At 51.4% G+C, this 21,719-nt stretch overlaps 10 protein-coding genes across 10 annotated transcripts; 5 read left to right on the forward strand and 5 right to left on the reverse strand.

Annotated features, from left to right (window-relative positions):
• MCYG_08378 (conserved hypothetical protein) lies at nt 1-1,794 on the forward strand (the record flags this gene model as incomplete). The annotated part of the gene is made up of 1 exon (XM_002843249.1): nt 1-1,794. One exon carries the CDS (start codon nt 1-3, stop codon nt 1,792-1,794), a length of 1,794 nt encoding a protein of 597 aa, XP_002843295.1.
• A 632-nt stretch (nt 1,795-2,426) lies between these two features.
• MCYG_08379 (phosphoglycerate mutase family protein) lies at nt 2,427-3,604 on the forward strand (the record flags this gene model as incomplete). The annotated part of the gene is made up of 4 exons (XM_002843250.1): nt 2,427-2,525; nt 2,592-2,810; nt 2,875-3,117; nt 3,179-3,604. 4 exons carry the CDS (start codon nt 2,427-2,429, stop codon nt 3,602-3,604), a joined length of 987 nt encoding a protein of 328 aa, XP_002843296.1.
• A 255-nt stretch (nt 3,605-3,859) lies between these two features.
• MCYG_08380 (leucyl aminopeptidase) lies at nt 3,860-5,120 on the reverse strand (the record flags this gene model as incomplete). Its single annotated transcript, XM_002843251.1, has 3 exons — nt 3,860-4,096; nt 4,162-4,881; nt 4,959-5,120. The coding sequence occupies 3 exons, from the start codon at nt 5,118-5,120 to the stop codon at nt 3,860-3,862; spliced, it is 1,119 nt and encodes a 372-aa protein (XP_002843297.1).
• Nucleotides 5,121-6,487: 1,367 nt separating this feature from the next.
• Nucleotides 6,488-7,213, reverse strand: MCYG_08381 (conserved hypothetical protein; the record flags this gene model as incomplete). Its single annotated transcript, XM_002843252.1, has 3 exons — nt 6,488-6,685; nt 6,749-7,082; nt 7,206-7,213. 3 exons carry the CDS (start codon nt 7,211-7,213, stop codon nt 6,488-6,490), a joined length of 540 nt encoding a protein of 179 aa, XP_002843298.1.
• A 1,237-nt stretch (nt 7,214-8,450) lies between these two features.
• Nucleotides 8,451-12,490, reverse strand: MCYG_08382 (U4/U6 snRNA-associated-splicing factor PRP24; the record flags this gene model as incomplete). The annotated part of the gene is made up of 4 exons (XM_002843253.1): nt 8,451-9,236; nt 9,297-9,653; nt 9,733-9,951; nt 10,016-12,490. 4 exons carry the CDS (start codon nt 12,488-12,490, stop codon nt 8,451-8,453), a joined length of 3,837 nt encoding a protein of 1,278 aa, XP_002843299.1.
• Nucleotides 12,491-13,582: 1,092 nt separating this feature from the next.
• MCYG_08383 (uncharacterized protein) lies at nt 13,583-13,933 on the forward strand (the record flags this gene model as incomplete). Its single annotated transcript, XM_002843254.1, has 1 exon — nt 13,583-13,933. One exon carries the CDS (start codon nt 13,583-13,585, stop codon nt 13,931-13,933), a length of 351 nt encoding a protein of 116 aa, XP_002843300.1.
• A 259-nt stretch (nt 13,934-14,192) lies between these two features.
• MCYG_08384 (uncharacterized protein) lies at nt 14,193-15,355 on the reverse strand (the record flags this gene model as incomplete). The annotated part of the gene is made up of 2 exons (XM_002843255.1): nt 14,193-15,124; nt 15,184-15,355. The coding sequence occupies 2 exons, from the start codon at nt 15,353-15,355 to the stop codon at nt 14,193-14,195; spliced, it is 1,104 nt and encodes a 367-aa protein (XP_002843301.1).
• Nucleotides 15,356-16,904: 1,549 nt separating this feature from the next.
• Nucleotides 16,905-18,863, forward strand: MCYG_08385 (ATP-dependent RNA helicase has1; the record flags this gene model as incomplete). Its single annotated transcript, XM_002843256.1, has 5 exons — nt 16,905-17,412; nt 17,466-17,724; nt 17,778-18,285; nt 18,342-18,557; nt 18,618-18,863. The coding sequence occupies 5 exons, from the start codon at nt 16,905-16,907 to the stop codon at nt 18,861-18,863; spliced, it is 1,737 nt and encodes a 578-aa protein (XP_002843302.1).
• Nucleotides 18,864-19,078: 215 nt separating this feature from the next.
• Nucleotides 19,079-20,176, forward strand: MCYG_08386 (mitochondrial large ribosomal subunit; the record flags this gene model as incomplete). The annotated part of the gene is made up of 2 exons (XM_002843257.1): nt 19,079-19,127; nt 19,185-20,176. The coding sequence occupies 2 exons, from the start codon at nt 19,079-19,081 to the stop codon at nt 20,174-20,176; spliced, it is 1,041 nt and encodes a 346-aa protein (XP_002843303.1).
• Nucleotides 20,177-20,371: 195 nt separating this feature from the next.
• On the reverse strand, nt 20,372-21,046 carry MCYG_08387 (conserved hypothetical protein; the record flags this gene model as incomplete). Its single annotated transcript, XM_002843258.1, has 1 exon — nt 20,372-21,046. One exon carries the CDS (start codon nt 21,044-21,046, stop codon nt 20,372-20,374), a length of 675 nt encoding a protein of 224 aa, XP_002843304.1.
• Nucleotides 21,047-21,719: the final 673 nt, after the last annotated feature.

Consider the following 21,719-nt stretch of genomic DNA (forward strand, 5'->3'; position numbering starts at 1 on the left):
ATGAACAACTCATTCAGCTCTTTCGACTCGACGGCCGATGCCTCTGGGCCTGTACAGTCTCCCGAGCCTCTGGCTGGAGACCACTGTGAGATCGTCTTCGAGCAGGTTGCGTCCGCCTTCAAGGACCTTGCTCGCGCCAGAGCGGCAGCAGACCCACGGCCAATCTCTCGCAAGCAGAAGCAGCGAGATGCCTCAATTGCCCTCTACCTCGAGCGTCTACGGGATACCTGCAACGAGGCAGTGGCAGCTCTCAACTCTAGCGCCGACGATACTACCGCTGGACCTGCCGCCTGGGCCATGTCCTCCCAGCGCAGCTCGTCTGGAGGCAGCACTTTCTCTACCAGCAATGGCTTATCCTCCTCCAGCTCACCCTCCGAAGGGTGCGTCGAGTTCTACTCCCAACCTCAGTCCAGCCGGCCCTCCGTGCCTTCACAGTCTCCCGCCTTGGACCAATCCCGATCCCAGTCCCAGCAACCTTCTCCTCCAGCCGCGTCTTCGGGAGGTATCGAGCTCGTCATGGACCTCAACATGAACGCTGCAACCTCTCTCCCAAGGCGGCACCGTCCACGGACCGAAACTCAGCGCCAGCGATACCTGGCTGTCCGCAACCACGGAGCCTGTGAGAAGCATAAGAAGCAACACAAGCGGTGTACGTGCATCGATAAGGCAATTCCTCTCACTGCATCGCCCTCCTCTCAGGCAAGCATCCATGCCAGCGCAGACGTCAGTGCTACTGGTTCTGGTGTCAAGAGCGGCAAGGCTGTCCGCAAGACATCGTCACTTCGGCGTGTTCCTGGCGCCCGTGGCGGTCGTGACTCCCTCTCACCCACGTCCGGAGAGGATATCTGGCCAGGACTTTGCCATAATGGCGAGGCCCTGGTTAGAACCAACAAACATATGAGCACCGTGAAGAATGGGGCTGGCGAGACCGGTATCTCGACCCAGTCTCTACAGCAGCAAGGCGGACTTGATCATAGCCACGGACCTGGCCATGATATAGGCAATTCGCATGACAAGGGCCTGTCACGCCACAGAGGAGCCTCTGGCGATGGTGTCTCTACTTTGCCGGCAAACACTGGCCGCAAGAGAGGCGCAACTGCGCTCTCGGGAGTCCTGGATAAGAACTCCTGTATCCACTCTCGCCCAGTACAGGGCAGGAGTCTAGCGGACTACAACTCTCGTTGTCAGAACAACGGAGTATTCGTCAACACTACCAAGAAAACTCTTCTTAACCGAGACCAGAGCCATCCTACTGTCAAGAATTCCTCCTTGCTTGTGTTCCCCGATGGAACGATGAATAGCGGCCCATCCTTCTTTGGCCAGTTGCCGAAGAATACTCAGAAGAAATCTATATGTGGCACGAACGGACTACAACACACGTCGTGCGTGCATGATTGGAACTCTCGCGGCGAGAGACAGAAACCGCTGAATAGCGTTAAATGCAACCGCGACGGCTGCCATTTGAAATCATCGTCAGCAATGACCAATGATTATCGTGCCCACATATTGACCCACCTTCCGCCCAACGTACACCTAGCACTTCCCCATACTGCCTATCCAAGTAATACTCGCGATGGATACCTCGAATCAACGCCGTCTGTTCTTCGTCGACCACCCGGCTCTACCCTTTCTCCCGCGTACCCCGGCCTACGGTGGTTCATACGAGCATGCAACCACCAGATGCTGTCACACTCGAAACGTATCACCCTTTACCAGCGTGAATATGCACTTTGGTGCGTCATATGGGTGACGATACTACTATTGTCAACTCTTTTCAAAGGTGCTTTGGTATAATCTCTTGAGGATCAAAAAAAAGTCCCGCTGATGGAGCTTGAGACGGTTTAAATCTAGACGCCTGTTTCGCTCTCAGCTTGTTTCTGCTTTGTCTTGCAGCGTTCTGTATCTCGTTTATTCTCCCTTCGTTTTGATGCTTGAATGAGAATCTCGTTAACTAGTTATCCCCTCCCTCTGTAGATGCTTAGAGCTATATAGTTCCCTACACTGAGATCTAATCAATGTACCTTTTCTCTGGTCATTATCCTTCTCTCTATAGATGTTATCCCCTTGACAGCGACAGACAGTTTTTACAAGGTAAACAAGCCATGCATGATGAGTCTTGGCGAGCCGCAAGGTCGACGTTCTTCTTTTGACGTCCGAGTATGAAATACTTTTGATACTTCAACCTTCATACATCAAGTTCTATCTTTAGTTGATACCGTACATATATCAATACTGGATATTTCCGTCTCTCTAGGCTCGTGGTAGATGCAGACACCGCAGCTTCATCGTTCGACCAGCTGCCCAGCCAACTACCCCGCGAACCATCGAGATTTAAGGAGTAATAGGACAGACGAGCTTCACGCTTCATGGCTGGCTGGTTTCTTCTGAGCATCGCCTCTCTAGCCGGTTCATTCCCCCTTCTCGCAATGGGGGATTCTGCACATCTCTCGCACATCGAATATTCAACTGTGCCAGGGTATTTTATGCAGGATGACCCGGCTACTGATCCTAGCACCTTTGACTATGTCTGTTTCTTCTCCTCCCGCCTCGTTGTCTAGCCGGTGGGATTCTTATATATCAAGTATATTTAGGCAAAGTCGGGCTTCGGACTGATCGATCAAGTCTATGACACGGATGAGGCGTTTGATCCCGACCAGAAGGTATCTCCGTGGGCAAGATTTGAACATAAAGTCCGCTCTCTGAACCACCATGCCCCTTCAAATACTAGATTTGCGGTGCTCTTTTTGGGGAGACATGGCCAGGGGTTTCATAATGTGGCGGAGGCCTTCTACGGGACTGCCGCTTGGGACGTATGTATTGCCATCTACCTGGGAGTATCGTTATTTTATGGGATATGTAGTGACATCTTACTAGTCTTACTGGTCCAAACTGGACGGCAACGGGACGATAACATGGTCTGATGCCCATCTTACAGAAGAAGGGGTGAACCAAGCAAAAGTTGCTCGGGATACATGGGCAACCCAGATGAAGAAGTCGGTCCCTCTTCCAGAGGCGTATTATACCAGTCCATTGGACCGATGCCTTGCCACAGCTAAAATTACATTCAGCGAACTCCAACTTCCGGCTACCAAACCCTTTGTTCCAACTGTAAAAGAGGTAAGATAAATCTCCGTGCCGCACGGGCATATGAATGCATGGACTCAGAATTATTCTTTAGCTTCTCCGCGAAACCCTAGGTGTCCATACATGCGACAGGCGCAGCTCCAAGCAATACATTGAAAGCACGTATCCAACATATAAAATAGAACCAGGGTTCTCACCGACTGACATACTATGGGACCCTGAAGTCCGGGAACCTGACGCTGCCCGAGATGTTCGTCTAAAAAAACTGCTTGATGATATTTTCGTCCACGACAGAAGTACAATCATGTCCCTCACGGCCCACGGAGGAGCCATCAGGTCCATCCTTAATGTCATCGGCCACCGAGACTTTGCCCTGCAGACAGGATCTGTCCTCCCTGTCCTCATCCGGGCAGAGACGAAGCTTGGAGCGGCCTCAGAATTGGAAGAGGAACTATCCATTCAAATCTCAGGTATCAGCACTACTAATACGGAGAGCAGCCAATTTAAAGAACAGTCATGATTTTAGACAATTTAGATAAATTTGGGGCTATAGAACAAAGCATTAGATACAATGTTTCGGATACTTCGTTCTTCTATTAGTTCAGATACAGGCATCCAGCTCAAGTTTTAATTTGGGTATGGGACACGAAGGAATGATAAAAAAAGCCAATGCTCTATTGCTATGTACATTTGATCGGCGGTGGGAAACTATATACAGACATGCTGGCTCTGGCTGACAGAACCCATATGGGAATGGATATGGATAGGAAAGTATTTACAAGTTGGAGGCCATGGCAAGCTCGGTCATGAATCCAACGGCAACCTTGGCATGCTCGAGCATGTGGTCAAAGTCCAGGTAGTCAGTAACGTCGTCAGCGGAGTGGATGTGTGGGTTAGAGTCACGGAAAGCTGTTTCGGCGACCATGGAAGCTGGGAAGCCGCTACGGTCGGCGGAGGCATGGTCGGAGCAAGCGTAGCCGCACTTGGTGTCAACGATTGGGATAGAAGCGTACTAGGTGAGAGAGTAACGTTAGCACGGATAATAAAGGCAAAACGAAGCTAAAGGCGGCAGTTTACCTTCTTAACGATCATCTTGCAGAATTGGTTTAATTCTTGGTTCGTGTTGTCGGTGATAAGACCAAATTGCTCAGGGCCACCCTTCTTAACAAAGCCAGCGAGATCCTGGTTAAGCATAGCCTTGATCTGGCGGCCGTCACTCTTATACTTCTTGAAGATAGCGTTAGAACCCAAGAGACCACCTTCCTCACCGGCATACCAATGGAATTCCATGGTATTGGTGTTGTTTGCAGCTTGGAGAGCCTTAGATCCCAAAACGCCGCGAAGGGCCTCGAGGACAACAACTGATCCACTTCCGTTATCATCGGCACCTGGGGCGCGGCCACCCTCAGGGTCCTGCTCGTTGATACTATCCTGGTGAGCTCCGATGACGACGGTTGACTCGGATCCGGGAATAGTGGCAATGATACTAAATTGCTGAAATTGATTCTCGAATTTCTCGACCTTCGCACCCTGGATACCAGATGCGTCAATGGCCTTCTGGACTTGCTCCATTAACCAGGTAGCAGACTCAACACCGGTCTGCGACTCATAGTATCGGTTGTTGAACTCTATCATGGCCTTCAGGTCGCGCATAAGATTCTCCTTTGAAAGGTTGGCAATGATAGGAGCTACGATAGAAGAATGGCGAGAGTTTTTAGGGTAATTGGCAGAGACGGGCTGGCTAGCGGTAAATCCAGTACCGAACTCGTCGGTGATATCGATGAAGGTTTGTCCAGCCTAAGTGAGTTAGCAAAGTGGGCTCCTCTTACTATTATGAACAGAGGGTATAGAGAGGAGATATAGGAAGAGCATACAGCCTTCATCTGGTGCTTCTCGTTCTTAGTAACCCATTGGGTCTTTCCTGGGGCAAGCTCGATCAAGTACTTGTCGTTTCCAACGCCAGCTGGGCGAACTGGGCCAGCAATAGCAGTGGCAGCGGCAAAGGCAGCAACGGCGGCTAAGACGGAAACCTTCATGTTGGATACTAAAATAAAAAGAAAGTAGGTGCTTGAAGTGAAAAGAGTTCGTATCTTGCCAGCTGATCGAATGGGAGAGGGAAAAGAGCAACAAGCTAGAAAAATGTGGAAAGGTTCTAGTTTAAGTATCTTTCCATGACACAGCTATATATACAGAGTACGTATATATATATATGTATTTGGGGTCTTCCCGGAAGATTGCCTCTGGAGAGTCAAGTAATATAAGATATAAGGCCTCGGAGTGGACTGACGCAGTTGCAATCTGGGGCAGCGGGGCCGAAGGAGAGACGTTCCGTTCAGGACACAAGATCGTCCATGTTCCAGATGATCAGCGTCTGCTAACCACAAGGTAGGAAGGACCTGAAGGAGGCCCTGAAATTCCATGGAGAGGAACACGAGAGTTGGTTGCTCAGTGGGCCCGATAAGGAGACAGGCGGTTGATCATAAAACTCCGTATATATAATAGTAGACGCATAAATGTATATTTCCGTGCCTCTCCCGATGGATGTATGTGCGGGATGACGAACACACGTGAAAGTATCTTTACTGAGTACTCTCAAGAGCGAGTAACAGTACTCCGTACTCGTTCTGAACGGATCAGGCCTGGCTTAAGCTCGTATTCATCCTTTAAAACAGTCTCTCCTCTGGAAAATAAAACCGAAACAAGATCAAAGCATCTCTGCAGGCGTATGAAGCTGATAAGTACTGGGTATAAGCCTGGGGTAAGTCCGGGATTCCTGGCATGAAACGTCAGCGAAAAGTCCCATTCAACCCACCCTGACCAAAAATGAACCCTGGCATGTTTTCCCCCACTGGAGGACCGAACTCCATCACGAGGCACGCAACGGTGTCTTGGTATGAATATAAACGCAAGTGAATGGTTCTGCTGCATGCTGTGATGTACAGACGATCAACAAGCCAGCAGGCCATCCCGTATGGATACCTATATATATGTATATCCATATGTAACAGCTCTTTGATGCTCTTCAGGAACAACCGCGGGAGCCTTCTGGGTTTACAGGTGAAACGCCGGGGCAGAGGATCGACCAACATCTGAAAAAGCCGTCGTTAACCCAGCCATCCTTGTGATTTCAAGGAGACATGTTCTCGCCTTGGGCCTGTTTGAAGTATCAAAACTGAAGGAAGAAGAAGAAGATGAAGTCGAAAGAAAAAGACGAAGTTGGAGTCTCCCACTTCCGAAAATGGAACGGAGCCGGAGTATATATTAATCCATGGATTACATAACATTGATATCGTAAGCGAGAACGCCCAAAAGGAAAAGGGAATATAACTAATAAAGACGCCGGAAAAAACAGAATAAAAGAGAGAGAAGTAGGAAAGATTCAAGAAACTGGGTTGGTTTGAGCCTAGTCGTGGTCGGCTATCAACTCGTAGCCACCTTCGTTCGGAAGCACTCGAGCTACCATGTACATCGCCGCCGCGTTGACTAGAATCAGGCACATGCTTACAGTACATAAGATCCACGAGTCGTCGAGCTTCCATCCAGGGTAGAAGCGGTCGTCGTTGTCAAATAGATATGACTGTCCACTCATGTCAGCAGCTGTCTGTCTATATCATGGCTTGAGTGCATGTATTAATATTGTATCGTAAGCGGGGAGGAAACTAACCACCAGGCCCATGCCGCCAGCCTGCACAAGGCCAATCAGAACCAGAAACACGGTCAATAGCTTCCACCCAGTTTCTCTCAGCTGCTTTCCTCCAGCTAGTATTACTACAAATGCCACGAAGGTCATTCCTTCCAGGACAACGGCGAGGGACAACAGAAACCCGACTGATCGCCACATCGAGCAGAAGGTCGGGTTGGATATCGCATAATCGGTGAGAAGGCTAGACCCAGAACCGCTGAATCCATTGGCATTGACCCCAAACATGGACTTCTCAGCCTGACAGTCTTCATACTGAGGAAAACTGTCGCATACTGGGGATTCGGACGAGCACCGCCTGGTTAGGCCGTACGTGAGATAGAACTGCTCACCGGAGGGCTATCAGAGCAACTGGCATTAGCTAGCATGCTCCAGTCGTGCTTCTCAGGAAGGGTCTCTCTCACCGTCTCACTATAGTAACCAAGCCATCTTGGAAGGAAGATTGACACCAGCGTCAACGCAGAGGCTATAGTTATCACGTATCAGCACAGGGTACAAACTCCGGAAGAAGGATGGGAGACACACCTATCAGGAACAGCAATAAGGTAAACGAATAAAGAATGGTCTTTGTGAAAAAGCCAGTGTAGTTCTTTCGCCCTTCCCCGGGCACCAGACGTGAGTCCACGATGGCGGTTTTGATAGTTCCAAGTTCTCTCCGTAAAGTAGATAATGACAACAACCGGGTCTCCCTTTGACGGCTGTCGCTATCCTCAAAGCCTACGAGTGAACAAGCTAAGAGTCCTGTACGAGATAAAAGTCGTGAGCTTCTTCTTCTTCCTTGCTGTAGAAGATGTTTTCTTCTTCTCCTTCAAGGCATGACGACAAACCCGCATCATGTGATTCTATACAGAAACAAGGCAGAAGTTTTTCTTTTAGAGCCTTCAACGCTTTTTATATCGAGCATTTATACTCATTATCGCTAGATATGATATGTCCAAAGCCGCTTGCCGTAGTTGGCTCAGGCGTAGCATGGAGTTCGCCTCAAAGAGCTCTGCTCTACATGTATCAACCAGGAATCATCGTTCAAATAGGTGAAATTTCAATTCATCCTCCTCTTCGGTCATAGAAACCAAAACGGAGAAGCAGAAGGTAATCATACATTCCTCTATCACCACACAGCGAAGCAATCGCCTCATTTCCCTTCCCCGTGCCCAACTTGATAATTAAATTAAGCAATATATCAGTGTCTGGATCTGCGAGGTACGAATACTGCAAAAAATAGAAGAGATAGATCAAAGGAAGAACGCAAAGGAGAAAAGCCATTCCATCATGCAAGCAACGGTATATGGACATGAAAGAAGAAGAGCAAAAAAAGAGAAGGGACAACCCAAGGTGTGTTGACCAGTAGAAGAAAAAAGGGATATAAATTTTACCTGCTAGCTCTATCACACCATTGGGGATAGGCCAGTGCAAGGCTGATATTTTTATTTTTGTGACACGCGTTAAATGGGCATTTCTTTAGGAGAACTCGCATCGTGAAAAAAAAGGAAGAGTTAGGGGGATTGTAAAACAAGCATGAAAGGCGCCACCGAATGATAGGGGAGAAAAAGGGGCTAGAAGATTGACAAGATCAAATGACAAGTCAAATGGATATAGAAGAAGTGAAAGGAAAAAAGGCGAAAAACAGGAATATGTGGTCCTTATAGAACAGGTGAAGTAACCAGCCTCACTTGGGCTGTGATAACATTGCTCGAAAGTCATCATTCGTCTTATTCCGTGTCGTCGTGGATTCGGACTGCTTCTGATCCTGGCCGTCGATATCATAATGATTAGACGTTGGAGCGGGTTTGTCTCTCGAAGGAATGGAGGATCCCCCGCGTTTCACGCCTAATCCACCTCTACGGCCGCCGGACGGCTGGTTAGGTCGTCGTATTGGGGCCGAGGGTTGTTGCATCATTCTCCCACCAGCAACGCCACTGCCTGACGTCGTAGCACCGCTGGCCTTCCCTTTTTCCTTGCCAACAGGTATTCTATCAATCTTATGCTCTGCCTTTTGCTGTAACATATTCTTCACCGAAACAACGCGAATAAACCGGCCCGGCGTAATCTCATATCCTTCAAGGGCCAACGATGCTTTTCCCGCATCATGGGTATCGGAAAACTCTACAATGGCGCCTTGGTGGTCTGGCCGTAGGATAATCTTGACCAGTGCACCGTATGGTTCGGTGAGAGCACGGATGCGGGCGTCATTGACCGTATCGGGAATGTTCATTAAGGCAACGGTGCGGAGGCGGCGATCGCCCATTATTTTGTACTGTCCATTAGACACTGAACCTGGCGATGTTGAAGGGGTACCGGTTCCGTTGCGTTGAGCATTTGTCGCGGGTGATTCGGACCGAGAAACAACTGTAGTTTGATGTCGTTTCGCTCCCGTGTTTGTCGAGAGCCGGACATTCAACTCTCGCCCCTTAAACGTCTTCTCGTTCATAGCCAGAGCAGCATTTGATTGATCCTGTTTTGCATTTAGCATTTCTCTGCTGTATATATATGGCTACCGCTTTGTTCAACTTACCTTTGTTGCAAAGGTAACAAAAGCAAAACCTCTGGTCTCTCCATTGACCTTGGTGGGTATCCTCACGGACTCTACATCGCCATACGCTGTGAACAGCTCGACAAGGTCTCCCTCAGTGGTTTTGTAGGGTAGGTTACATACGTAGATCTCTCTCCCTTCCTCATATGCACCAGAACGGACCTGTCGCTGGGAGGGATCCGAGATTTTCACCACTAACCTTAAATTACCGCCCAAATCTTTCTCATTGAGCCCAGTGGCAGCGTAAGCATCCGAGGAAGAAGTGAACTGCACGTAGCAGAAGCGACGGTGAGTGTTATACTTAAGTGATGGGAACCGCACTTCGGCGATCTCGCCACACTAACGCGTATTAACGTTAGTCTCCTGAATAGCAAGATCGGGGGAACACTAAGAAAATGGGGGGGAGAGCTGGGAATACCGAATGAAAGAGCTCACGGATATAGTTTTCATCCGCCGTTGGCGGAAAATTCGTTACAAACACTGTTGTGTCCGTAACTGGTTCGACAGTTACCTCATTTCCTTCTAAAAATTTTTGATTCTTTGTGCCAGCAGCGAGGGCGTCTTCGTGGGTATCAAACTCGAGTAATGCAGACCCCGGCTCGCCGGGTAGCATTTGTAGGCAATTAAGTTTCCCGCACTACAGGGCATGATTATTAGAATTAAAGGGGCAGATGGATAAATAAAGAGATTGGATACCTTACATCTCGGAAAAACTGTCGAATCTTCACCTGGGGGATATCCTTTGGCAAGTTCTTCACGATAACACTTGCATGTTCTCGATCACGCACCGGTGCCTCTACAGATTGGACGGCATCCCCCTTTGCCTTCTTGGAGGTCAAACCGTTCTGCTCTGGTTCGTTCCCGCGTTTTCTTTTGCCGACCGGCTGCACTCCATCAGCATGGCTATATTGCTGTTCCAAAGTATCCAGATGTGCTCCCACTGCTGCTGCTGCAGGTTGAGGTTGGTGATATTGCTGACTGGCGGGCGCCTGGTGCTGGTGGTATTGTTGTTCCATAGCTTCCCTTTGTCTACGCTTGGTCAATGCCTTCATCGCCTTTCGAACGTCGATTATGGCAAGCTGTGATTCGTCAGCATCTTCATAGTGCTCGCAATGAGAAATATAGGCATCCATGATCTTCTCTGGCCAGTCTAGGTCTGTCCGTTGCAAAGCCTGCTTCAACACAGCCGTTGCATAGCTCGGGTTAGGCATTCGTCGCGATGCACTCGCCGAGGAGTCACAAGGCATGAACTTGCTCCACGATAGGAGCTCCCAGGTGTAGTAGGCTAGCCAGAATTCAAAGCTATGTCCGTGTCGCGGAATAAGGTTCTTGAATTCCTCGCGTGCGCTGTCCCAGCTTCCGCGGGCGCTAAGATAGCGAATGTAGATGCGTTCTAGGTGGAAGAGCGGGTCGTTCGGGCCAGCCTTATTGGTCTTGTCGCCTAGCTCCTGGACCGATTCGATCGCAGAGCGGATACCGACTTCGGCAACATCGAGGTCTTCATCTGTGGATTCCGGTTGGAGTGCCCAGCGACGAAGATAGCTACACCATGTTGTATGTACCTTCAGGACTTCGTTGATGCCTGCCGCGTCTAGGAGGCCGGAGCGAGTGGCCTTGTGCTTGAGCTCGAGGATTTCGGCGAAGGAGAGGCCGGCTCGTTCGGCGCTGACGAAGAGTTGTGACCAGAGCGCGCCAGACCAGGGACAGTGACGAGTTGCGCGCTCGATCGCAGGGATAGGGGAGGCGCCTATGGGGCCCTCCATCGACTCATCGATGAGGAACATCACGTAGTCTTCCCATATAGTAGCGTCAGTGGGGAAGCGGAGTACGGCGCGCTGGTAGAGAGAGGTGATTAGTTCAAGGCGGAGCGGCTGTAGCTGTTGCCCTTTTCTCCTCTGCGGCCTCGACGTCTCCCACTCGATATACTCTTGGAAAGTGGACCACTCGCTGGTAGTGTCCTTGAGCTCAAAGGCTCTGTGCAGGGCGGCCTCTCGGGACTCGCGAGCCGAATACATGGCCTTGGCCTCGGCTGCTTTGTTTCCGGCGTCCACCATGATGTCCTCGTAGTTGGAGTTGTAGTACTTGGAGACAAAGTTGGAGAAGAGCTGGGAGGTGTCGTCCCAGCCAGCATGGGGGGTTTGGAGCCTGCTCTCGAAGAGTGCGCGGAGCTGCGAGACCCGTTCTTGAGACGGCGAGGCGTCGACATCCTGCATCAGGAGCTCTAGGTAGCGGTTCCAGACGAGATGGCTGTCGTTAATGCGCCACCTGGTCGCATCGGCACCGGCCTTCCAGACCTCAACCACTGACTGCCACGTAAACACCTCGCGGCCGATGATCCTGTCCTCGTCCGACCAGTGGCCACGGCCGGAGCCATCTCTGTCCCCGGAAGAAGCCTTGTACAGGTACAGCATCCACTCACCGTATATAACCCAGAGCTTCGTGCTTCCGTACTCTTCTTCCACAGATCGGCGACAGAGCTCCATGACGGCAATGCGCTCGTTGACGGTGCGGGCGAGCAGGCTTTCGTCCTGGATCCATTCAGCCCAGAGATCCTCTCCGATGGCGAACAGACTGTCCAGCTCCTCCCTGGCAGCCTTGAGATCCTTGAGCACGTCAAAGCGGTGAGGGTCGCCGTGGGAGTCGGGCGAGGCTGGGGGGTAGATGTGGTCCACAAACCCTTGGTGGAGAAGCCGAATGAAGTTGACGCGGTCCTCGTAGGCGTAGTGGTTCTTTTGAATGTTGCTGTAGAGCTGCATGGCCGTCCGCTGGGCCTCCGGGCTAAGACACGCGCTGGTAAAGTCACGTCTGGGCGCATCGGCACTCCCATCTGCCCCGTCGTACGCAGACGGCCGTGGAGTCGGCGTGCTGTGCGCGGCAGGCGGCACGATGGGGAAGGGAGACGACGAAGGGTTGGTCTCGTAATGGTCGCCTCTCTTTATGTGTGCAGCCTCGACGAGGGCGTCTATGCCGGGAGTAGAGGGTGTCTGCGGTCCATGGCCGGTGCCGGGAGTCTGCCTTGGACCTGTACCATTGCCGTGGCCGCTTCCACAGCCACTCCAACTCGTCGTCGGTGTGTCTCCCTGGCGTGAAACAGGACGAGGTGACGAAACAGGAGCAGGTGAGCGAACAGCCTTCTCCTGTCTGGCCGTGGGTGTGATCAAGTCCCTAATATCCATTGCTGCAAAACTCTGTTATCGGAGCAAAAGACAGTAAAAAAAAAACTCCCCAGCCGAGAGAAGCCAAAGATATGTTGTGGAAAAAAAAAAAAAACCGTAGGAAAGATGGGCGGAAAAAAAAAAAAAAAAGGGAAAGGAAAAGTAGAACTGAGCGTCTTCTTTAACAGAGGCCGGCCAAACTGGATGGTTTATCAGTAGCGGCGCAGGAGTTCCATCGCAAAGGGAGGAGGAGGGAATACGCCTTTCCGTATGTAAGTACGCGCAGACAAGACACACTAGGAACGGTTTCCCAAGACGTTGCCTCCTGGTGCCTCCGACAAGTATCACAGGAGCGGCTGGACGTGTTATCCGAGCAGCAGACCGGGCCCTGGAGAAGAGACAAGAGACTGATACGGCCTTGAGAGGCTGGCGCTGCTGCTGGCTGGCGGGCCACCTGAACGGGCGAGACCAGAACGAACGAGATCAGAGAGAACGTCGCATCGTAGAACAGACGCCAGCAAAAGACCAGGAAACACGGCAGAGGACGGAGGAGGCGAGAGAGGCGGCGTAGACGGGAGCAGGACTGCTGCTGCTGCTGCTGCTCTCTGGCTGTGTTGTTGGTTTGACGTTGAAGTTGACGAAGTTCGAGATGTTCGAAAAGGAAAAAAAAAAGAAGGTCAAAGTAAAGTTACTGCTGCCCCTTGCCGCCTTTTTCTCGCTCACTAAGCAACGACTTCGACGTCGCCAGCTTGACTCTATCGCTCTATCTATTTCTATTATCTGGATGTTATTATATTATACTATTACTACTGTATGTGTCGATGTTTAGGGCGGGAGGATGCGTGATGTGGCACTGCAACGGCAAGTGAGGCCCGTACTTTGGGTGTTCCAGGGTAACATCTTCTAGCAGGACGAGACGAACAAGACGGTGACGACAGAGTACCTAGTAGAGAGAGAGAGAGAGAGAGAGAGAGTCCTGGCAGTGGATCTAGACCGCGATTCCTGGGGAAACATGGCCTTAGCGAGGCTGATATAGGGCTCTCGGCTCAGTCAACTCTGCACCGCAGCATGGAAACCATGGAAACAGGTCAGTGACAGTGAGGAAATGCGCGCATGGCTGCTGCGATGTATGTCTATATGGACTGGCTGACGCACGAACCTGCGTGCTCGTGGGTGCTTGTCTTGCTCCCTCCGATCGCCTGCTCGAGACATCCTGTTGGCCTGTCTTCGTCGACCCGGCATGCAGCTGTGCTCTCCGCGCTGCAGCTCTCCCCTTCTGTTTCCATTCCTTTCTTTTTCCTCCTCCTGCCCTTCTGGTCCAAAGGAGGAATCCGGCAAGCAAAAGCAACCGGTGGCTGGTCGGGCGTACCATCACCTGATCCGCCACTGACGTCACGGCGAGGAAAAATATTTGTGCACATTCCCGTGTCAAAGGGCGAGACACGGAAAACGAGAAAAGGATGAAGCAGCATCCCTCTTATTCATGCAGCCGCCCGAGTTGTGCGAGCTCCCACGTCAAACAGCTGCCTGTGGCGTCTTGTACGACAGGGGAAGTATCCGTATCACAAGAAACAGTGGAAGAGAAAAAGAAAGAAAGGGAAAAAAAGATAAAGATAATAGATTAAAGGAGGGACGATAATTAAATATATACATTAGAACCTAAAACACTATCCGCTCTCCAGTCCTAACCGTGACATCCCTAATTGGCTGTTGTGAACCTGCTTCAGTGGTGGCCGGGCTTGGGAAGCTTGGGGAGAGAAGCAAGGAACTTCATGATAAGTTGAATCAACTTGCCAATGCTGAATTTACCCTCTGCGAAGAGCTGGAGAATTCCGTTGATCAGGTCGCCAAAGGCGGATTTGGCATCGTTTACCTGGGCTGCAGTTGCTACTACGCCGTCTCGGGCAGAGAGGCCACCGAAACCGGGGAAGATGATTTTCATAATGCCCCCAGCAATCTCTGCAAGGAGGGCGACGATTGCCTGGATAAGCTTACCGACATTGATGTGCTTGCCGTCACCGACGATCTGGATGATGGCGGCGATGAGCTTGGGGATGTCAAAGAGGGAGGCAGCATGGACGTCTTCAGAGCGAGCAGCGAGTGCACCAGAGGAGGCGGAAAGTTGCATGACACCATGGACGGTCTGGCCGATTTTGGCGTTGGGGAATTTGCCCTTGAGCAGGTCGATGATGAGCTGGATCAGACCGGCGATGTCGAGCTTACCGCCTTTGAAAAAACCGAGGATCGCCTCGATGATTTTTCCAATATCGGCGGGAGGCTTGCCTTCAGTGTGGAGAGAGGCGAGAACGACGTTGGCGACATCACCAGGCTTAACGCTGCCTTCGGTAACACTGAGGCTATGGGCGTGGCTACCAAAGATTTGACGGAGAACCTCGAAAATGGCCCCGATAATCTTGCCAATATCCACGTGCTTGCCATGAAGGGCATCGATGATCATCTGGATGATGGCACCGATGTTGATGCCGTTGGCGGTGACGTCCTTGTGGATTTTGGCAGCCAGGCCTTTGCTGTCAATGCCGCTGTTCTTGCCTCCTGCGGCACCATCAATGGCCTGGGCGATCCTGAGGACTTGGGCATCAGGAGCTCTAGGGTCAAGGGCAGCAGCCCTGGGAAGGACGAAGGAGGCACATTGCTCTATCGTGGAAGGTTAGTCCCTCTGTTGACCTGTTGACCGTTAAGGAACATGAACATACCCTCCACGCCCTTGCACTGGGCATGGTCGATGGAGCCACCAGACGCGGCTGCGGTCTGGAGGCAGTCGGAGAGCCGGTTTACACAGTCTTGGTTTCTTTCAGAGATGGAGTTAACGGCACGCGCGGAGGCGAAGGCCGCAAGGAGCGGAAGAGCGAAGAAGGCAACCTTCATGGTGAGTGCGTATAAAAAATAAGTATATAAGACAAAAAGGGGTTTTGGACCCGAGATCAACCAGGGCGTAGCGAGCGACAGTAAGTAAAGAGTGACAAGAAGGACGCCAGTGGGATGGAAAAGAGAGAGAAGAGGTAGACGTTCGATGAAGGCATTGTCACGACTTATATACCCATCAACGACAGAAAATTTGCTCTGATAGCCCCTTTAACCTCTTGCCCCTGACACCTTTAGCCTCTTCTCCACGGTATTTCTGATTCCCTGACGTCTGCACCTATCCTAATCGTTTTTGGATGAACATGCAGTACGGTTCCATGGCTCGTGGTGTCAAGAACGTCCTCTTTTGAGTTTGCATGTCGCCCCCCGTCGATCATGGATCGCTCGCATGGGACCCCCCGGGAAAAAACGCTTATGCCATGGACCTATCAGAAGCCGAGGCGGGTTATCATTTTGTATATATATGCTGAGATAACGATTCTAGCAAGGTTGAACATAATTTCTTTCCCGTTATCTCGTCTCGAGGGAGAAAAACTCCTCTTGGTGAAGCACAGAAGAAAAATGTATACCGCAGACCTGTAATGTCGTACTTCATGCACGAAGAAGGAGTCCAAGCTGACAGCTGTCACAGGCGTCACGAGTTTCACGGTTCAACGGATATCTTGACAGTTCAACTGAACCCACCGGAGAAATGGAAGCGCTATTAGCATGGCGGGGCAGCCCTTGGCAGGGGTATTCAACTCCGAATCAACATTTCCATCGTAGGGGGTATCATAGAATGCCGGATGCATTCCCAGGGACAGGTCAATGCACCCTAAACGAGAAAAGCGCCCGACCATCCTCAAAGTGGCTCTGTGGCCTTGATTGGGGTCATGCAGGTATTCTGCTCCTCATGTGAGTGCTACGTCGGTAAGGAGAAGAGGACCGAAAGGTGGTTTCCCGGGCGGGCAAACCGTACACTCCGAGGTATATGACTCCTTTTCCATGATATCAGCAAAAGATGAGATAAGCGCGAAGGAGGCAGATCAACTATCAGTGTGATAACATCACCCCGTCCGGGTGTCCATCCATCAAGCTCGGTTGGCAGCCGAAGCCTGTGAAGATGGAGTCTGCTTGAAGCATGGCAGCTCGATTTGGAGGTAATTATGGAGTACTACGGAGTAGGTGGTCGGAAAGCGGAAAACTTGACATGGTAAGGAAGATATCGAAGGAAAAAACGTCGTTGAAGTTGATGATGTTGAAAGTCTTTGCGTGATCGGCCAAAAACGCCTAAAGAGGAAAAACTCCCGAAAACCTTCCGGAAACCCGGGTCAAAGGACCGAGCACGTGGAAATTAGTAAGAGCTTAGATAAGCATACACTTTAGTCATCATGCTGAATAAGATTACGTAATAGGAGGAGAGGAAGAACTTTTATCCACAGACTAAGAAAAAATTAGGTTTTATCTGATAAAAAAAAAGATCTAAAATATAAGAGAGATAAATTCGAAGAGGAAAGGTTGAAAAAAAGGAAAAAAGGTCGAGCAGGCCGGAGATCAGGCAGAAGGAAGAAAGATGGAGACGGCACAAGATCACGCGAAGAAGAGAAAGAGAAAACACAAGAGCTCCGAAGGGAAGAACGCAAAGTCTCAGCAACAGAGCATAGAAGCCGACCCGCAGCGCGCAGAGACGCCTACCAAGAAGCAAAAGATCGATCAAGATGAGGATGAGGCTGAAGCAGTTGAGAATGACGGTCAACAGATAGAGAACGGCGTCGAGCCGTCTGCAGAGGTGCCGGCTCTCCCATCCGCGGACACAATGGCTCTCCCCACGCAGCAGGCCGTGTCGGACAAGTTTAGCGACCTCTCTCTCTCTGAACCGACAGTTAAGGCGATCGCCGGCATGGGCTTCACCACGATGACTGAGATACAGCAACGGGGGATCCCGCCTTCGTTGGCTGGTAGGGATATTCTGGGTGCTGCGAAGACAGGGTCGGGGAAGACGCTGGCCTTCTTGATCCCCGCCGTGGAGATATTGCGGTCATTGAAGTTTAAGCCTAGGAACGGTATGATTTTCCAGCTGGGTGTCATGGGCCAAAATCTATGGAGAGCATCAGGCTAACATGCTGCTTGTCAGGTACTGGCGCGCTCATCATCACACCCACCCGAGAACTGGCCCTGCAGATCTTTGGCGTTGCGAGAGAGCTGATGGAACACCACTCACAGACGTACGGAGTGGTCATTGGAGGCGCAAATAGGAGAGCTGAAGCGGAAAAGCTGAATAAGGGTGTCAATGTCCTGATCGGGACTCCCGGTCGACTGTTGGACCATCTCCGGTCCACTGAAGGTTTCGTGTTTAAGAATTTAAAGACGCTTGTCATTGACGAGGCAGATAGGTGAGCTCTACCTGCGCCCACGCTCTAAGTTCTCCATGCTAAAGGTTGAGTAGAATTCTCGAGGTAGGGTTTGAAGATGAATTACGACAGATCATTTCTATTCTCCCCAAAGACGACAGACAGACCATGCTCTTCTCGGCCACCCAGACTACCAAAGTCGAGGACCTTGCCCGCATCTCCCTCAAACCAGGTCCTCTCTACATCAATGTCGACCACAAAAAGGAGCACAGCACAGTAGACGGCGTGGAGCAAGGGTTCATCATCTGCGAAGCTCACAAGCGGTTCCTCCTCCTTTTCTCTTTCCTGAAGAAGAATGCCAAAAAGAAGATTATCGTCTTCTTTTCAAGCTGTAACTCTGTCAAGTACTACTCGGAGCTGCTGAACTATATCGATCTGCCGGTGCTGAGCTTACACGGTAAGCTGAAGCAGCAGAAGCGAACCAATACGTTCTTCGAATTCTGTAACTCTGCCCAGGGCACACTTATCTGTACCGATGTCGCTGCAAGGGGTTTGGATATTCCAGCAGTCGATTATATTGTACAGCTTGATCCGCCGGACGATGTAAGTCATCCAACACCAATATATATATATAGCTAGAAATGCTAACTCTCCCCCAGCCAAGAGACTATATCCACAGAGTCGGTCGAACGGCCCGAGGTAAGGGCAAGGTCGGACGAAGCTTGATGTTCCTCCAGCCGTCGGAAGTCGGCTTCATCAATCACCTCCGTGAAGCTCGAGTTCCCGTGGTCGAATTCGAATTCCCTACAAAACACATTATCAACATCCAGTCTCAATTGGAAAAGCTTATCAGCCAAAACTACTACTTAAACCAGGTAAGCTCCTTTCCAGGTCTCTTTGATAGGTCCGTTGCTTATCCTCACGTTTCATTTTAGTCCGCCAAAGAAGGATACCGTTCGTACCTCCACGCCTACGCCTCGCACTCTCTCCGCTCTGTGTTTGATGTCAACAAGCTTGACCTGGTCAAGGTGGCCAAGAGCTACGGCTTTGTCACTCCGCCTCGAGTTGACATCACGCTGGGGGCGAGCATGAGCAGAGACAAGAAGGTCCAGGCCAGAAGGACATATGGAAGCCAGCCAAAGGGCGCGAGGTTCAAGCGGAAGCATGACGGTGACCATTGAATGTGCATTTTACTCTATATTAACGAAGGCCCTCCATAAAGACTTTGAACTTAAAATACGCTGCTTATTAAGCATTTAGTAATTATAAATCACGTGAATATAATATTAACTTAATTAGGTAAGGCGCAAAGTATTCAATTTCTGAACGCGATGAATTTCTCAGACATCAAGAAAAGAATCAAGCAGGACGCAGGTCAACCAGGAATCCGAGCACGATGGTGGCAGTATGTAGTGTGTTTGCCTCACGGCAGCTGGCTCGCTCGGGTAAGTCCTTACTCTCTCATTAGTCCCGGTGAATGAGTTGACTGAGCCACGGTGTAGGAATGAGCCTGTCACGGCTCTGTCGACGAAGCATGAGCTCGACCGCCTGTCTCAGGGAGGATATCTCTCTCCGAGACTCTCTGATGGCCGCCAATGGGAAGGGTGCTGCAGCCGATAAACAGCCAGACCCGTCTGCGCCCAAGGTCACTTACCGTCCACCCGCCGTCAAACGGGGGTCACTCGCCTCTGGCTCTATATTCGCCGACGGAGACGACGTCACGTTCTCTCCCTCGGGCCCGGTCCCTAAGCGGCCGTCGCCGTCCAGAACGGCGTCACCGGCCGAGCCGGCCGCGGGGGCAGAACACCCTACCGATCTGGCGCGGCGAGACAGAGCACTGGTCGAACGGACGCTGATCCCCCATCCCAACCGCCGGGCGAGATGGGAGCGGAAGATGGTGATCCGGGCCGTCAAGAGCCGCGGACAGCTGACGAAGGAGGAGATAATCCACCAGACCGAACGAGAGCTGCAGAGCCGATCACACTTTTTCAAGACGTCGTTGAAGAAGCTGGGTCCGCTGGCCAGACAGGTGGCGGGCAAGAACATCGACGAGGCGATCCTTCAGATGAAGTTTAGCAAGAAGAAGGCGGCAAAGGATGTTAAGCTGTTTCTCGAGCAGGCCAGGAACGAAGCCGTTGTCAGCAGGGGGATGGGGCTGGGCGTTAAAGACGGGAGCGAAGGGGCGGCCGGGGTCGAGATCAGGTTGAAGGATGGCAAGGCGTACACGGTCACGGACGAGACGGCCATATATATCGACCAGGCGTGGGTGAACCGTGGGCCGTACGGGACGGACTACGACCACCGGGCCAGGGGTCAGATCAACCGGCTCCGGCCGCCGCACACGGCGCTGGCGGTGGTCCTGAAGGAGGACAAGACGCGGATAAGGGAGTGGAAGGACCGCACGGAGAGGGCGTTGAAGGAGCGGAAATCCAAGCTTTGGGTCCAGCTGCCCGACCGCAGGGTCAGCGCCCAGAGCCAGTACTATAGTTGGTAGCCGGACAGCAGATCATGTACAATAGGAGTCTTTTACGATAGAATTAATCTTGGCATTCTGTATGTCAAAGCAAGTTCATTAGGCAAAGCAACCAAAACGGGTATCATGTCTATAACAGGCAAACTCCGAGAAGCGAAAGAGAGAGAAAAGAAAGATGCCGGTAACTCCGTCCAGAGGGTCCATCGCGATAGATTCTCACTTCTCCACCTTGGCGACTGCCCCTTTGCTCGTGACGCGAGAGCCTACGGCACCCTTCCTGGAAGCGGGCAGCCGTGGCTGCTGCGACGACTTTGACGACTGACGACGCAGGTTGGGCAGGATCTCGATGTCGGGGAAGAAGGCCTCCTGGTTGGCGGCCGTGAGTTCGAGGAAGTAGGCGCGCAGGTCGTTGAGGACCCGGAGGATCTCGTCAAAGGACTTGCTGCTCCCCACGCAGCCGTGCAGCCAGGCCGGAACCGGGCGCGGGATGCTCTTTGGCGACCTCTTTGTAGAAGTCGATGTAGCAGCAGAAGTCGATGTAGCAGTAGAAGTCGATGTAGCAGATGTAGATGTAGCAGTAGAAGTCGATGTAGAAGTAGCAGTCTGGCCGGCGATGGTCTCCCGGCGGCGGAGGGCGAGGTCGAAGCTCTCGACGCCGCCCCAGGCGCGCATGTTGCGGATGGTGTCGATGGCGAGCCTGCACTGGGTGAAGGGCCACTCGTCGTTGCGGTAGCGGGCGCGCTGGTAGTGCTTGCGGCAGTAGTATATCCAGACCGAGTCCGGGACGTTGACGGTGCACTTCTTGTTTCTCCCGAAGATGTGGGAGATGACCTTGCGGTAGTGGCTGGAGCCGGTCGAGCAGGACTCGTCGAACTGGCACTGCTGCGCCATGGCCGGTTAGGAGGATATGTATTCAGGCTGTCGAGCAGGACTAGAGAAGTAGAGGGATATCTTCTCGCAGAGGACAACTCCAGTGAGGTGGAGAATAATAAGAAGAGGAAGAGAGGAAGAGAAGAGGTATTCACCTGATAACAGGTCAGGCTATTGAATATAAGCTGGTATGAGGGAAGTGCCGTGGCCGGTGAAGGTCCTGGAACTTCCCAGTAGAAGATCTAAGATCTAGGAAGAGAGGAAGAGAAGACAAGACAGGGTGACTGATGCGGCATCTTCCTGAAGTGAAGGATGAACTGAAGGAGATCTCGACAGGATATAAGGATGAGGATATAAGGATGAGGATATAAGGATGAGGATATAAGGATGAGGATATAAGGATGGCAGGTCTCGGTCCTGCAGGCCGTCGACGGAGGCCATGAGACGCCTGGATATGAAGCCGTGTGCATCACCTCTTGACCATCTTCTGGGATATCAAGTAGAAGAAGAGAAGAAGAAGAGAAGAAGAAGAGAAGAGAAGAAGAGAGCCCATCTTGACCATCTTCATCTCTCATCCAACCTGGTCGGACACTCACCGGTAGAAGTGGATGGAGAAGACGGACTCTCTTCTTCTCTTCTCTTCTTCTCTTCATCTTCTTCTTCTCTTCATCTTCTTCTTCTCTTCATCTTGAAT

This window comes from Microsporum canis, genomic scaffold (genome assembly GCF_000151145.1).
Source record: "Microsporum canis CBS 113480 supercont1.8 genomic scaffold, whole genome shotgun sequence".
Classification (NCBI taxonomy): domain Eukaryota; kingdom Fungi; phylum Ascomycota; class Eurotiomycetes; order Onygenales; family Arthrodermataceae; genus Microsporum; species Microsporum canis.